Raw genomic sequence first — 17,712 nt, forward strand, 5'->3', positions numbered from 1 at the left:
CCTCGCAGCCTTGACCACTCTGTGGAGGGCCTCCTTCTCTGCCCTGGTGCAGCTGGAGAACCACACCGGTAGTCCGTACGTGAGCACACTCTCTACTGCGCAGTGGTAGAAGTTGGCCATCAGTCCCTGTGGGAGTTTAGCCCATTTAAGTTTCCGCAGATAGAAGAGGCGTTGCTGTGCTTTCCCCACAGCAGAGGTAATGTTGATCCCCCAGGACAGGTCATCAGACATCGTCACGCCTAGAAACTTACATTTTGAAACCCTCTCCACCTCCTCATTTCCAATGAGGAGTGGAGAGTGGCTGAGGTCACCAGGCCTGCGGAAATCAATGATCATTTCCTTGGTCTTCTATTACTCGCTTCCCAGGAATGATCCCGGATCACTCTGAAATTGCATGCATGAAGAAATTATCTCTTTTTTGCATCTTGGACGGAAGAAAGTCAGTGTCAAATGACCATAGTATTGTCCCCATAGCTATAATATAGAATATAGATCTAACTCTACAAACAAGGTGACGCACTCCTATCTTTAAAGCGTGGCATAGCCCCGGCTAATGGCTGGCGCTGAATGAGTTCACTAAAGATATTGCACGGATGATATACTAGCGCAAACATGCCCATACGGTGTGCAATTTTCTCCTGATATCTGTCAACGCAGTGCAATTTGCTCCGGATTGCTCCAGTTGGCTCGCGGAGCATCTGAGTGCAATTTGCTCCTGATATGGTAAAATAGTGTAAATACTGCCCGTGCAACATGCATGTCCTGGTACAATGGCAGACAGAAAACAGAAGCTTCAATTATCTGATCGCGAATTGGAAGTCCTGACAGCTCTTCTAGTCCTTCCTGTACATGCTTAGATTGTGTTTTGATGTGATAGACAGTTTGGTTTTGTAGGTTTATTAGTGGTTAACGAAAACAGAGTTTTCGCAAAATAAAGATTATTAAATTATATATAAAAAAAAATATCTAGAATTTGCCCACCCAGATGGTACCAAATCGTTTGTCATGTCATCCCAAAATAAATTTGTTTGAGCAGACCTGTCCATGGTGCTGAATCTTTCGGCCAAAGTTAGGCACTGTGTGCCAGTGAAAATCATTTCAGATTTAGGAATATTTTTAGAGTGAGAAATTAAGTTGTATTAAATGTTTAGCTAAGAGAATAGAACCTGCATTCTCATATACTCCAGAATACACTTTTCATTGACCGTGTTTCCAGCGTCTACTCCTCATGGACCTGACGAAACGTTATATATTAAAAGTTTATTCTGGAGCATATGAGTGTGCAGGTTCTATTCTCTTTATTGTGATTATTACCTAACCCAACGGATCACCGGAGACATTGGCCACTAATGCGCTTAGTTACCACCAATTATCTGAAGACGTAAATAGTGTCACTTTAACTGTGTGTGGCAATTAGTGCCGATCTTTGTGAATTGGAGTGTTTTTGCAATGAGGCTAATTTGCAGAGAAAGGAGCACATTTTCTTCCCATATGACCTAATTTCAATACCCGCAAATAGCATCGATGCACAGAGACGCAATGATGATGGCAACACAGTTAGCACAGTATTTCACCTTGCGCATGCTTTGTGAATAGCAAGGTTTGTATTGGGGCTATTTGCACAGGCATTGCATTAGAAAAAGCAGCGCAATCCCTTTGTGAATTCGCCCCTGATTATGTATCATCAGAAGCACTTACTGTAACAAAGATAGATGTAGGTAGTATGTCTGGCCCCTGAAAAGGTTCAGTGAATGGGCCCTTTTCTCTCCCACATAAACACATACATGCAAACTGAGAGATATTTACTCACTATCAGGGATACACACACACACACACACACACACACACACACACACACACACACACACACAGGGACTGATAACATTTTCATTCAGTCATGGGCCACGTTTTATTAAAGCAACAACAAATCGAACGTGTAATGTTTTGGTTTAAAATAGTAATAGCCATTATGGCTTCAACACGAAATCTGGTCACCATGACTTACAGTGTATTTTGGATGAACTATTGCTGGCCTCCATGTGCCTCCCTGTGGGGTATGGCCCCAGAAAGCTTCCCTGTTTGCCCCTCATCAGCAGTGACAAAGGTGGTATGGATGCATTCCTAAGACAGGACTTAAGTACTTTATTTCCATGCTACGTAATATGTGGGCGGAAGAGGCTCTGGCATAATTATATGCCGGAGCCTATATTATTGTTTACCATAACAGCACTAAATCTGACATTATAATCTATTTTCATTTCCCCACACATAATTGCAGTGATCCCCCTCACTGCCTGATCATATACTTTAAAGAGTGCTTATATTCTCTTCTCTATGTCTCACTGTCATTCTCCCTCGCTGTAGATTTCGCTCAGCGTGGGAAGATTAAAGCTTTAACAGGTTTAGTAGAACAAAAGGCTACCTAAGAATAGACGCAAGGCTGATTCTTTAGAAGGAGCTAGAAAAAGAGTTTCACAGAGTTGAATTATTCAGAGGAGGGAGGGAAGGTTTCCGGGAGACGGACTGAGTTGTGAACTGCGACACTGCCCCCAGGTGGTGGACTGGGATACCTGCAGGTACACCGCACCGAGAGAGAGAGAGAGAGAGAGAGAGAGAGAGAGAGAGAGAGAGAGAGAGAGAGAGAGAGAGAGAGAGAGAGAGAGAGAGAGAGAGAGAGAGAGAGAGAGAGAGACTACAATTTATATAGTTTAGTATTGAGGTCTGAAAAGAAACCCAAGAACCACATAACAAAAACACTGAGGCAGTAAAGGACCACAGACACACAAGGCAACATAGAAACACCCTCAACTGACACAAGCCTCATCAGGCCTACATGATAGATGTGAGTGTTATGGTATCTGGCCATGTACTTTATAACTGTGGTGGAAGCAGTCAGCACTGCAGCCGCCTGTTTCACTTGAAGATCGATGTGTGAAATTTGTGTGTGTGTGTTTGTGTGTCTGTGTGTGTGGATTCGCAACAGGTGAGTTCGGTGAGGTGTGCAGCGGGTGCCTTCGAACGCCGGGAAAGAAGGAGATCGCCGTGGCAATAAAGACACTAAAGGGCGGCTATGTGGAGCGGCAGAGGCGGGACTTCCTGCGAGAGGCGTCAATCATGGGCCAGTTTGACCACCCCAACATCATCAGGCTGGAGGGAGTGGTGACGAAAAGTGAGTGGGCTTGTAGTCAATGCAGTTTGAAGGACTGAAGTTGAATAGAATAGCTTAAAATAATGAAATAGTCCTTTCAAAACAGAAATAATACATACATACATACATACATACATACATACATACATACACACATACATACATACATACATACATACATACATACATACATACATACATACATACATACATACATACATACATACATACATACATACATACATACATACATACATACATACATACATATGAGATGAGAGATGGCGCTGCTCCGACCGGCTGCCTTTCTGTTCGCTCCGTCGAGACTGTGTTTACTTTTGTTAATATTTATAGTTTTTAGAGTTTTGTTCGTACCAACTGTTGGTGCATTTAATGTATATGACCGTCAGTCACTCATAGACATTGGATTACGGGAAACTTACCAACTGGATTACTCACTGGACCAGCTTTCCGAACCGCATCAATGGCCTGAAGAAATTCTCCGGAGATTAGGACCAGATCCTTTGTTCCCAGATCCCAGGAAAAGACGACGAGGAAAGAGGGCTGGGATCCGTAACAGGCTGAGATCCAGACGCCACCGTACACCACTGCCCAGTATATTGCTAGCCAATGTACAATCAATTGACAATAAACTGGATGACATCCGAGCAAGGATTCAATATCAAAGAGACGTTAGAGACTGCAACGTCCTCTGCTTCACCGAAACATGGCTCACACCGGAGGTTCCAGACCACGCAATTCAACCAGCAGATCACTTCTTTATCCATCGCAAGGATCGGTCATCAGAGTCCGGTAAACAACGTGGAGGAGGTATTGCCTTCATGTTTAACAAAAATTGGAGCGATCCAACTAACGTGAAGGAATTATCCAACCACTGCTCCCCAGAACTGGAATATATAACCATCAAGTGTCGTCCTTTCTTCCTCCCGAGGGAGTTAACGGCGATCGTCCTGATCGGAGTGTATATTCCACCGCAAGCCAGCAACAAGGTTGCGCTCTCCAGACTCCACGACGAGGTAAATAGAATACAAGCGACGAACGTTAACGCCGCCATTTTAGTGCTGGGAGATTTCAATAGCGCCAATCTGAGAAAGGTATTGCCTGACTTCTATCAGCATGTGACTTGCAACACCAGAGGCGGTAACATCCTAGATCACTGTTACACGCAATTTAAAGGTGGCTACAAGGCTCATTCTGATAGTGGCGTTGGTAAATCAGATCACGCGTCCATTTTTCTTTCACCAAAGTACAAACAGAGAATTAAAAGTACTCCCGTAGTCTCGCGAGAGGTGCAGAAATGGGATTTGACGTCAGAGGAGACGATCCGGTCAGTGTTTCACTACACAGACTGGAATGTGTTCCGCGACACAGATAACATTAATGTCTACACGGAGACAGTGCTGGACTATGTTTGTACTAGGGTGAAAGAAACAATCCCCACTACCAAAATGAAAGTTTACCCAAATCAAAAACCCTGGGTAGACAAATCCGTCCGTGAAGCTCTGAGAGAGCGCACCAAAGCATACAACGACGGCCTAGTGGCAGGCAATATGAATGACCACAAGGTGGCGCGATACAACGTAAGGAGGACAGTGTCAGAGGCCAAACGGCGCTACAGGGATAAAATTGAACTCCAGTTTGAATAAGCTGACTCTAGAGCTATGTGGCAGGGGCTCAAAACGATGACAGACTACAAAGGCGCCTCCCTCAAACTGAACAGTGACATCTCCTTAGCAAATGACCTCAATACCTTCTATGCGAGGTTTGATGCTGGTAATAACAACACCAGCTCACAAGCCTCGGCAATGGGGGGGGGGGGGGTCGGCTGCTGATGGAGGCGCAGTGTTCAGGGTAACAGAGCATGAGGTGAGGCGGACCTTTAAAAAAGTGAATATCAGGAAGGCAGCAGGTCCGGACGGCATCCCCGGCCGCGTCCTAAAAGTCTGTGCCGACCAACTGGCCCCAGTATTCACTGACATATTTAACCTGTCCTTAGAACAGGCTGTCATCCCCACCTGCCTGAAGAAGTCCACTATTATCCCTGTACCCAAAAAATCCAAGCCTGCTTGCCTCAACGACTACCGCCCTGTAGCTCTCACCTCCATAGCCATGAAGTGCTTTGAGAAGCTAGTAAAGGGCTACATCTGCTCCTCCCTCCCCATCAACATGGACCCCCTGCAATTTGCATACCGCCCCAACAGGTCCACGGAGGACGCCATATCCCATGTGCTGCACACAGCAGCATCACACCTGGACAAGAGGCAGGGGAACTATGTGAGAATGCTATTCATCGACTACAGCTCGGCATTCAATACCATAGTCCCCTCCATACTCATAGCCAAGCTCAGGGACCTGGGCTTGGGCTATGACCTCTGCCAGTGGGTCTTGGACTTCCTGACTGGCAGACCCCAGGTGGTGAGAGCAGGCAACTGCACCTCCTCATCCATCACCCTCAACATAGGGGCCCCCCAGGGCTGTGTTCTGAGTCCCCTCCTCTACTCCCTGTACACACACGACTGTGTGGCTCAGCGGAGTAGCAATACAATCGTCAAATTTGCTGACGACACAGTGGTGGTGGGCCTGATCTCTGCCAACGACGAGAGGGCCTACCTGGAAGAGGTCAAGGTCCTGGCGGGATGGTGCCAGGAAAACAGCCTCTCCCTGAACGTCAGCAAAACAAAGGAGATGATTGTGGACTTCAGGAGGTCGGGGGTCAAGGACTACAGCCCCCTCAGCATCGACGGGGCACCGGTTGAGAGAGTCAACAGCTTTAAGTACCTCGGAGCCTACATATCCGAGGACTTGACATGGACCACACACATTGACAGTGTTGTGAAGAAGGCACGACAACGCCTCTACTTCCTCAGGCGCCTAAGGAAGTTCCAAGTCAGCCAGAAGATCCTTAAGAACTTCTACTCATGTACAATAGAGAGCATCTTGACCGGCAACATCACCTCCTGGTTTGGGAATAGCACTGCACAAGACCGAAGCAGACTACAAAGAGTGACACGTTCAGCCGAACGCACAATTGGAGGGGGGCTCCCCACCCTCCAGAACATTTACTACAAGCGTTGCAAGGGCAAGGCTAAGAGAATCATTAAAGACTCCAGTCACCCGAACAACTGCCTCTTTGAACTGCTGCGGTCAGGCAAGCGATACCGGAGTCTCAAGGCGAGCACAGAAAGACTCAGAAGAAGCTTCTATCCCCAGGCCATCAGGCTGCTAAACGAACAATGAATGAACACTACACAACAACAACCACCAAACGCACATAGCACACACATCCACACGCACACACTCACTTTAAACAAACACACTGTAGCACCCACTCCACACACTTTATAGCACACACCCACTTTAAACAAACACACTGTAGCACCCACTCCCCACACTTTATATTTATGGATGAAGGATTGCACTACAACTCGTACACCTTACTGTAAATTGTACCTAAAATTGTACCTCATCCCATTTCTGCTTTGCACTAGATAGAACTGTACATTAGTACACTGCATAGTATTGTGTATTGTATATTATATGGTAACTCAGAACATTGTACATATGTCTATACCGAACACTGTGACCTCATTTTTCTTCTTCTAAATTCATGCTATATTATGTTATTATGTTATTTGATACTATCTTGTCTAGCACAGTCTCTGGAGCGTAACAGTAAGAAGCATTTTGTATGAAAGTATTCTGTACTTCTGTATGACAACTATTAAAGAACTTGAACTTGATACATACATACATACATACATACATATATACATACATACATACATACATACATACATACATACATACATACATACATACATACATACATACATACATACATACATAGGATAGGATATCTTTTTTATTAATCCCTCACAGGGAAATTCAAGTGACATACACATACAGCTCATCGTCATCATTTCACAATCATTACATTTTTACAGTAATAACGGTACAACATAAAATCAAACAGGCATGTACATACATACATACATACATACATACATACATACATACATACATACATACATACATACATACATACATACATACATACATACATACATACATACATACATACATATAGAATAGAATAGAAATACTTTTATTATCCCGTGGGAAATGTAACACTGCAAATCGCTCAACATTTAAACATTTAGACAGGACAGGTCACGAATTAGAATAATAACACAAATCAATCAAGTTGCCTAGGATAAGAGTAGAGTAAAATAGAATAAAAATGAAATAAAATATACAGAAATAAATACAGTAAAAATATACTGAGCATGGGGGAAGGGGGGGGGGTACATGTAGTAAAAAAACAACACAGCAGTGTAAACAATTTGGTCAATATAATTTAACTATCTAACTAAATGAAATATATATTCACAGTATTCACAGTGTCACATTAGGTGCAGTATGCTTCAGGTAGTGTATTGTCCTCCTTGGGTTCCTATTAGTCCAAGGTCAATGTCTGGAAGCCGTCGCTGCCCCCTGTTGTGGAGCCTGGAGGCCGCTAGTCGCGGCCTCCGGCCACTATTGAGCTGCCACTCTGTGCTCAGTGATGCAGTGAGGCACAGTGATGCATTGTATAGTCTGATGGCTGTTGGAATGAAGGACTTCCTGTGCCGTTCAGTGCTGCATTTGGGTAGTGTGAGTCTAGCACTGAACATGCTCCTCCTGTCAGCCAAGTCTGTGTATAGTGGGTGGGTGGGGTTTTCCCTGATGGCCTGGAGCTTAGCAAGGCTCCTCCTCTCCGCCACCCTCGCTAGATACATACATACATACATACATACATACATATATACATACATACATACATACATACATACATACATACATACATACATACATACATACATACATACATACATACATACATACATACATACATACATACATGAAAGTGTGCACTGACCTTGGGTTTTCAACATATACACAATTATTTGATTCAATGGTGGGTTCTGTTTTGTTTTATGCTGCTGGAGTATGGGGTTTTGATGATGCTCCTGAATGTAATGCGATCCAGAACCGGGCCATAAGATACTTTTTAGGAGTCCATAAATACACACCAAAAGGGGCTATAGAAGGGGACATGGGGTGGGATTCTTGCTTGGTCAAGCAAAAGGGTGAAATGGTGAGGTTATGGAACCGCCTGGTCCAGCTGCCAAATGGCAGGGTGACTAAAAAGATTTTTAATTGGGACAGAGCACACGGTCATCCCTGGTCAAGAGAGATGTCTATGATTTTTTCTTCTACTGACTTGAGTATGATTTTTATGAACAATTTGCAGTGTAAGGTTCACATAATTAAAACAAAATTATCAACAATCCATCAGGATAAGTGGAAGGTGGAGATTTTGAAAAAACCTAAACTTAGAAAATATATTGCAATTAAAAATGAGTATTTTACTGAACCTTATGTAATGTTAAACTTAAAGAGAAGACGGAGGTCTCTGTGTGCCCAGTTGAGGTCTGGCACCCTGCCATTGGCTGTGGAAGTGGGTAGATTCCAGGGTAAACCTGAGGAGGAGCGGCTGTGTGTTCTGTGTGATCTGGGAGTGGTGGAGGATGAATATCATTTTGTTTTTTATTGCCCTTTGTACACCACTTTGAGGAGGGCTTTATTTGAAAAAATTCAAATTGCAAACCCAGATTTGTTTTGGCAGTCTGAGAGCTGTATGTTGAGTTGTTTTTTTGTGGAGGACATCTTCGGTTTTGCAGGATTTTTGGAGAAGGCATGGCACCTGAGACAAAACACACTGTATCCTATATAATTGTATTTGAATTCACCTTGTTTTTCTGTTTTTCTGTTTATTTACATTGAGTACAGCTTGTGTTATATTACGTTTTATTGTATTTTCTTGTATTTTTCTTTTTTTATGGCCATCTTGGTCTATGTCATTTGTTAAGTAATTGGTAAAGTATATTATTATATACTTATTGTTATGTGTCTTGTAAGCCCATATGGGCTGGGCATACATCTGTATGTAAGACACGAAAATAAAAAATATCAAATCAAATCATACATACATACATACATACATACATACATACATACATACATACATACATACATACATACATACATACATACATACATACATACATACATACATACATACATACATACATACATACATACATACATACATACATACATGCATGCATACATAATACTGCTAATACACTTTGAGACCACATCTTAAATTAAAGTAATTTATCATTGTGCATAATAGTTCCATCACTCATTTGTATCATTGCTGTATCATTGAGATTATGGAGGTAAATAAAATAATAGAATTTGATACAAATTACTTTTCATTTCTTTGAAAGAGATGTTTTCATTTCCCGTTGACTTGCACTAAAAACTCAAAAACTCCATCTCAAAATACCCCCAGTAGTTCACTTCATCTTGAACAGTTATTTCAACTCAGTGTTGAGAGAAATTATATTACAATCATTAGATGAGTTCTAAATCTTTTTTGTATCATCACTTTCTAGCGCTCTAATTCTAGCTTTTTCACTGCATCGTTTCAGGTTGAAATTGTACGTGCACATTGCAGTTGGAGAAAAGCTTTTTTTTTGTTTATATGAGAAACTGCTGAGGTGTCTAAAGTTGTGTAAAGTAAAGGGCTTTGTACTGGCTCTGACTCTCAGCTCTCTATGGCTTTAGATTTCAAGGGAAAAGATTCACACTGATAACCTAGTACCTCTGTCTCAGCTGCTGGGATTGTAAAAGTGTGTGTGTGTGTGTGTGTGTGTGTGTGTGTGTGTGTGTGTGTGTGTGTGTGTGTGTGTGTGTGTGTGTGTGTGTGTGTGTGTGTGTGTGTGTGTGTGTGTGTGTGTGTGTGTGTGTGTGTGTGTGTGTGTGTGTGTGTGTGTGTGTGTGTGTGTGTGTGTGTGTGTGTGTGTGTGTGTGTGTGTGTGTGTGTGTGTGTGTGTGTGTGTGTGTGTGTGTGTGTGTGTGTGTGTGTGTGTGTGTGTGTGTGTGTGTGTGTGTGTGTGTGTGTGTGTGTGTGTGTGTGTGTGTGTGTGTGTGTGTGTGTGTGTGTGTGTGTGTGTGTGTGTGTGTGTGTGTGTGTGTGTGTGTGTGTGTGTGTGTGTGTGTGTGTGTGTGTGTGTGTGTGTGTGTGTGTGTGTGTGTGTGTGTGTGTGTGTGTGTGTGTGTGTGTGTGTGTGTGTGTGTGTGTGTGTGTGTGTGTGTGTGTGTGTGTGTGTGTGTGTGTGTGTGTGTGTGTGTGTGTGTGTGTGCGCGCGCGCGCGTGCGTGTGTGTGTTCACTCCTGTAGAGCTACACAGCGTGCACGGAGCTGTTAATGAGCGTTGTTTTACTGGACCAACACAGTAAAACATATGGCTGTTTTTACTGGGAGTATAATAAAGTGAGTCGGGCTGTGAATATAAATGTGTCCCCCCCTGTAGATGCCTTGCTCCTCAACCTTCTCGTCACCCAACCTGAATCTAGATAGAGGCCTCTTCTTCGCCATGACCCCAATTACCCAGGAGACAACGCTCGCACACAGGCTCTCCACCACCGAGCAGAGAGTCAAACAAGAAGGACTGGTGTGTGAGCTGCTCGACTACAATGATAATTTACTTTTTTTTTTATTTTTTTTTAGATTGTATTTATAGCATTTTCAGCTCTTTTTTTTTGGGTCAACGCAGGACCTTTTGGCCACGCAGGACCGATAGAGGAGAGAGGGTGAAGCGGGAGGAGAAGAGGGGAGCGACCGCTTCGCGACTCAGCGCGCTATGTGGTGTGCTACTGGAGCGCCCCTAATTGACTGTTTTTTTAAAAGGAATTAATGGATTGGAAGGTGAAATTTGCAAGAGTGGATTTTCTTTTATTTTTACTTTTTGGTGGACTGTTTTGTGCAGGGAGGAATGTTGCTCACTGACTGACTGATGGACTGACTGACTGACTGACTGACTGACTGACTGACTGACTGACTGACTGACTGACTGACTGACTGACTGACTGACTGACTGACTGACTGACTGACTGACTGACTGACTGACTGACTGGCTTATCTGCATCAACATCTGCTGTGTTTATGCTTCTTTCTTATTCATAGTAACTAGTAACCAATGGGATCAGATACCTGTAGTGGAGTACAAAGTTAATAAAGAGAATATTTCCTTTGAAATGTAGTGGGGTAAAAGTACAAAGTTCCCTAAAATATAAATATTACCTCAAACATTTACCCCAGACAATTACTTGAAGTAAAAAACGCTTTTTTATTTTTTTACTTTCCACCTCTGACATTGCGTTGTCTGGCCTTTCACCACCAGGAATGGCCTTTCACCACCAGGAATAAATTATTTCAGCTTTAACCTAAATGGTTATAACAGTCCTAACAGTCCTATCAGTCACAGTTAGTCTAAGAGAGAGAGAGAGAGAGAGAGAGAGAGAGAGAGAGAGAGAGAGAGAGAGAGAGAGAGAGAGAGAGAGCTAACATGGGGATTGAGTCATCAGAACATCAGAACAATAGCAGCAGCACAGCGTCAGTATCACAGTGTAGTTTGAATTCTTTCTGTCAGTCTCTCTCCTTCTCACGCTATCCCTCCATCTGCTCTTATTCCTTGGAGGCTAATTAAGAAGGAGAGATACAGTGCTGTGACTGACTGTTGCTTTACCTGCACAGGAGGCTGCACATTGGGCTCCGGTGAACAGGTGTGCTTGGTTTCGTTCAGGCACTGCACTGTGGCCCGATGTAGCGTTTTACAAACCTTGCTAATTAGTTCAGCAAAGCCATGCTTGATGCTGTAATTTAGTGCACCATAATGGTGTGTAGGCATAATGGTTTGTACAGGGGTTTCACTCATTTGAGGTGAGATGCTCTGTCCCTGGTGGCGGCATGCAGCAAATTTGCTTCACATCCATGTCACTTATTATGGAAAGTAGTGGATTTTTGAAGGGCACCAGTTGTGGATTGGAAGTGTGATTTTTTTATACCTTTCAGAACATTGTCCAAAAGGTTTTCTTTACTAAACTGTTCACAACCATGTGTAAACAAATAATAATAATTAATACTTAAATATCCACATGTTCAAAAGGCATTTCAAATGTTGGAGCTACTGTAGCAATTTATTTATATTTATCAATAATACATTTTAGAATGTCGCAGCTACCCATTTATTTATGTTTGTATCAAATATTTTGCCTTTATTAGACAACGTATTAGACAAACAAAGTCTACCTCTGAGTGTTGCCTTCAAATTAGCTTCCATCACCTCATATTCTCTCTCGAGGTAGCCAGCAAACGTATTTCTGTGTTGGGCAGCCTGGCACTGTTCTTTGTGGGTATTTTCTCTATGATGCGTCAAAATGAGGGCGAGTCAACCGTGGAAATAGGTAACAGCTCCTCGACGATATACCCAGCGACGAGCTTCTTCATACCTTCTTCACTCACGCGTGGTGTTTGCCCTGATCTTAGATGCAGTTTATGTTGCCGGAGTACATCCATCACTGGCACTGGTAGAGGCTTCCCTGTCAGCACCTATTTTTGGGCCAAGTTTCACATTGTCGTGCTGCCATGTCAGATGCTTCATTAAATTAGATGTTGTATTTTTGCTGTTTGCTCCCCCCATATAGTTTACAATGGACGGCTATTGAACATTTCTCGTTACTGGGAAAGTAATACAATTACAGCAATGCGTTACTGCCCAACACTGCTGCTCAGTAACACAACAGCTGAACTGTGAAAAGGGGGTCAGTTCAGCACCATGGACAACTGTTTTCTATCCTTACCAAGAGCTACGTGGTAGTCAGTTCAGCACCATGGACAGCTCTGTTCTCCTTATACCCCAGGCTACAAGGTAGTCAGCACTCTGGACAATGCAGTCTTCCTCTCTGCCTTGCCTGACACATCACAACTATGTACTGTAAGCTAGCTCTTCATTGGGTCTGAACACACTGATACACTGAACACAATGACACACACGAAGTAGCCTAAACAAATAGCCTTCCAGCGAAAATGGCCATCAATAAAGTAAATTGTACTTACCACGGTGATGTGGTGGTGTCACGTCTCTCATCCCGTAATTAATTCCTGGCACTGTAATCACATTAAATAGTGGGGGGAAAGCTAAAAGCCTAAAACTAAAAAAAAAAACTTTCTTTTGGCTTCTCATTGTCCTCACATTTTAAGATCCTTTATATTATCATAAAACATCCCACTCAGACTCTCTCCCCCTCGCTCCTCCACAGTAGTACTTGTCTGTTCTGTCAATTAGCTGAAAATATGAGTATATTGCACAAAATGCCAGATGCTTTGACCAGGATCTGAGAGAGACTCAATTAGAGAGGCTGCACTCTTGAGGTTGAACAGTGGGGTTTCCCACCATTCTGGTGCTGTATTAATCAGTGTGAGCCTGAGTCAGGGGCGGCATCAAGCATTCAGAAATGCGACAAAATCTCACTGTGGTACAAGATGGTTGGTTGTCCTACAGCTATATTTCACTGTTTATAATTCATCTGTGTGGATGGGTGGTTCTGGGAAAACAAACGTCACCGCCGAGGCGTCCTGAGGGGAACGCAATGCACATCTGTGGTGGGAACATCGGAACACCCCGCTTAGGGAACTCAAATCCCTATTATCTTCTGAATCACCGTTTTAAAACATGCTTTTACAGACCGGGCTGTTTGCATGTTCTGTTACATTCGTCCTGTTTTATTTAGGTATATTTTTGTCGTCTTTGTTTCTTATTTTTGTACTACTTTTTTTACTCACTCTATCTTGTTACAATGATTTTATATGATTTTTCTCATCTTATATTATTTGCTAATTTAATACATTTTGCTTCAGTGAAGCACTTTTTTTAAAGCATAATTGATATGATAATAATTATTATTATTGTTGTTGTTGTTGTTGTTGTTGTTGTTATTGTTATTATTTGTAGGTAGTGGGATTGGGTAAGGTTAGGGTTAAGGCAAGAGATTATGTTTATAAACAACCCTTTATGATGAGTTACATCTTTGCCTCAAGGCCAAAAAGTGATGACATTTATTAAAACGTCACTCTGGGCTATGGGATCTAGAACCTACCTCATCTATAGACCTTGGCCTAGAAGTATAAGAAGAGGGCGGGTCACGTCCCAAACGTTCTCATGAAATAATTCCACACTGGGAGATAACGCGGCTTTTACAATGCGATCATGTCTCCCACTAGTTTGATGGCGCAGTGGTTCGCACTGTCTCCCACTAGTTTGATGGCGCAGAGCACCTACGGGAGGCTGCAATTCGAAACTGGCCACCGTAAATGCCCAAAACCCCCACCACCTCCTAATAGACAGTCTCCTCCCCACCGCATGTATATATTCCCTCCCCGCCGTATGTATATTTCTCTCCCACCCACCCACCCCCTCCTAAAGTACAGTCCCCTCCCCATCATATGTATATACTCTGTCAGGATCTAGGGGTAACAGTACTGTATATTTAAATACCGTTTATGTCACAAATGTATCAGTACTAAATACCTATATGTCCCTATGCCATAAATGTCATGTATCTTGTGTATGTCATAAATGTCTATATGAATTGAAAATGGGGGACCCTGATGGAAACAAGACAAACGTCTTTTTCAGGTCTGCATCCCCTTAATAATTGTGTGTATTGAGCCGTACTGTATTGTATCGGGATTCCTAGCAAAAGCATTAAAAAACTGCAAACCATTCAGAATGTCGCTGCTAGGATCCTGATGAGGGTGCGCAAATATGATCACATCACCCCCACCCTCAGATCCCTTCACTGGCTCCCCGTGGAACACAGAATTGAGTTCAAGGTGTCCCTCCTCACTCACCAGTGCGTACACGGTGGTGCCCCTGCCTATCTCAAGGAACTCCTCACCCCCCAGTCCTCCTCACGTTCCCTCCGCTCCGGCACAGCCTACCTCCTCAAAGCCCCCAGGACTAAGCTGCACTCCATGGGTGATCGCGCCTTCTGCTCTGCCGCACCCAGACTGTGGAATGCTCTCCCCATCCACCTGAGAGCACCACAATCCGTCGAGGTTTTTAAAAGGGGCCTAAAAACATTTCTTTTTAACAAGGCTTTTGCCTGAATTTTCTTTTACTTTTATTTTTTTTACTTCTATTCATTTTACTATTATTTTTATTTTATTTTACTCTTAGGTTCTTCCATTTTACTGGTTGTTAGTCTTTTTAATTGTTTTTATACATTTTAAATTGTTTTATTCATTTAACTTTTGTATTTGTCTCCTGTAAGCGCTCTGAGATTCTCGCGAATGTGGAGCGCGGTACAAATCTAATCCATTATTATTATTATTATTACCCATTCTGCAATCTGTTAAATAAAGTTTTCATTCATTCATTCAGTGGTTCGCACTGTCTCCCACTAGTTTGATGGCGCAGTGGTTCGCACTGTCTCCCACTAGTTTGATGGCGCAGTGGTTCGCACTGTCTCCCACTAGTTTGATGGTGCAGTGGTTTGCACTGTCTCCCACTAGTTTGATGGCGCAGTGGTTCGCACTGTCTCCCACTAGTTTGATGGCGCAGTGGTTCAGACTGTCTCCCACTACATTTACATTTACATTTAGTCATTTAGCTGACGCTTTTATCCAAAGCGACTTACAAGTTCTGTACGACAAGCCATCAGGAAGGGCACAACTCTATCAGCTGAGCAACAATGTTCATCAAAGTGTTGAGTGCTACAATGTAGGTTAGTTTATTAGGACAAGTGCATGACAGTACGGTTAGTTAGGGTTAGATATTTTCTTTTATTTAAAAAAAAAATGTTATTCAGATAATGGTTGAAGAAGTGCGTCTTTAGTCGACGGCGAAAGATTGGACGTGATTCGGCTGTCATAACTGGGGTGGGTAGTTCATTACACCATTGTGGGGCAAGGACTGAGAATAGGCGGCTTCTCCTTGATGACCCTCCCAGAGCTTGGATAGGAGTAGGTCTGAGGCGGCCAGAAGATGCAGAGCGTAGGGGTCTTGAGGGTGTGTAGTTAGAGACCATTGACCGGAGGTAGGCGGGAGCGGTTCCCTTTGCCGCACGGTATGCTAGGTCGAGGGCCTTGAAGCGGATTCGTGCAGCAATGGGGAGCCAGTGCAGGTCCCTAAGAAGTGGGGTGACATGGGCCGACTTCGGTAGGTTTGAGATCAGGCGGGCCGCTGCGTTCTGAATGAGTTGAAGACTAGACATCACTAGTGTGATGGCGCAGTGGTTAGCACTGTCTCCCACTAGTGTGATGGCGCAGTGGTTAGCACTGTCTCCCACTAGTGTGATGGCGCAGTGGTTAGCACTGTCTCCCACTAGTGTGATGGCGCAGTGGTTAGCACTGTTGCCTCACGACAAGAAGGTCCTGGGTTCACACCCCAGCAGGGGGCTTTTCTGTGGGGAGTTTTGCACATTTTCCCTGTGTTTGCGTGGGTTTCCTCCGCATACTCTGGTTTCCTCCCACACTAATAAAAGACATGCATGCTAGGTTACCTGCCACTGCCCTTGAACAAGGTACCGCCATTCCAACTGGAGTTGGTCCGCGGTCGCCACATTGTGTGGCTGTCCACTGCTCAATAGTTAGGATGGGTCAAATGCAGAGAACGAATTTCCCCAAGGGGATTAATAAAGGTTCAATTTAAAGGAAAACTCCAACATTTTGGGAAATTAGCTTATTTAACATCTTCCCTGGAGTTAGACAAGAAGATACATACCTTTTTTGTCTCTGTGCGTGCATTTAGCTTTGGGAACAGTCGCTCCGTTAGCATAGCTTAGCTTCATCACTGGAAGTGAGAGAGGACAGTAGCCTGACGTTCCCTACAGGTTTGTTGATATTCTCATTCCTTCAAAGGATCCGAACCGATTAAAGTTTATGGATACCATGACTTAAAATCCTCTTACCTTGACGATTAAAAGCCTCCCCAATTTAGAAAACGATAGGTTATGTATATAACCTAGTTATATGAGTATTGGCTGAGCGTCCCGCTCTTAAGCCTATTGAGATACCCCTTATCTCCTGTACCTACTGTACTCCACCAAGAAAACAACTTGTACACCCACACCTGACCGGGTCCCGCCTCTATGGAGGCGTAGCCTATAAGACCATGGCCATGGTCACCAACACACCCTTCCTCGCCAAAATCCCTTTCCAGTAAAAGATCCCTCAAAAGGGAACTCAGGGCCGCTTAAGAGCGGGACGCTCAGCCAATACTCATATAACTAGGTTATATACATAACCTATCGTTATATTTCGTATCTGGCTTATCGCGTCCCGCTCTTAAGCCTATTGAGATATGGGTTAGAGCGGACGCGAGACCCGACAGATGTACCCCCTGAGGACCCGTAAGCCCACATCAAGGGGTTCGGGGAGCCCTGTCACCCCATCCTTCCTAATGAAGGGGGGGCGCAGTCAACTCCACCTGAGTGCGAGCAAGAGGGAACTAGAACCCCTTGAACACACAGCACAGGCGGAACCACGTGTGACCTAACACACTGTGGCCCATACCCACACACTCCTGCTACCCTACCAAAGGACGGGAAGCAGGAAAGGCCACAGACCCCAGAACTGCCTGGGAGACAGAA

General features: G+C 43.7%; 1 protein-coding gene across 1 annotated transcript in view; it reads left to right on the forward strand.

Annotated features, from left to right (window-relative positions):
• LOC311225967 (ephrin type-A receptor 6-like) overlaps nucleotides 1–17,712 on the forward strand; it is a gene marked incomplete at its 5' end in the record, with an annotated part of 450,657 nt that overhangs the window by 359,565 nt on the left and 73,380 nt on the right. Inside the window, one exon of the mRNA XM_084311353.1 lies at nucleotides 2,984–3,169. Within this exon, the coding sequence (XP_084167479.1) occupies nucleotides 2,984–3,169 (186 nt within the window). The remainder of the gene's footprint in view (nucleotides 1–2,983; nucleotides 3,170–17,712) is intronic.

The sequence above is a fragment of the Notolepis coatsorum genome (assembly GCF_963971535.1).
Source record: "Notolepis coatsorum genome assembly, chromosome: 3".
Taxonomy (NCBI): Eukaryota; Metazoa; Chordata; class Actinopteri; order Aulopiformes; family Paralepididae; genus Notolepis; species Notolepis coatsorum.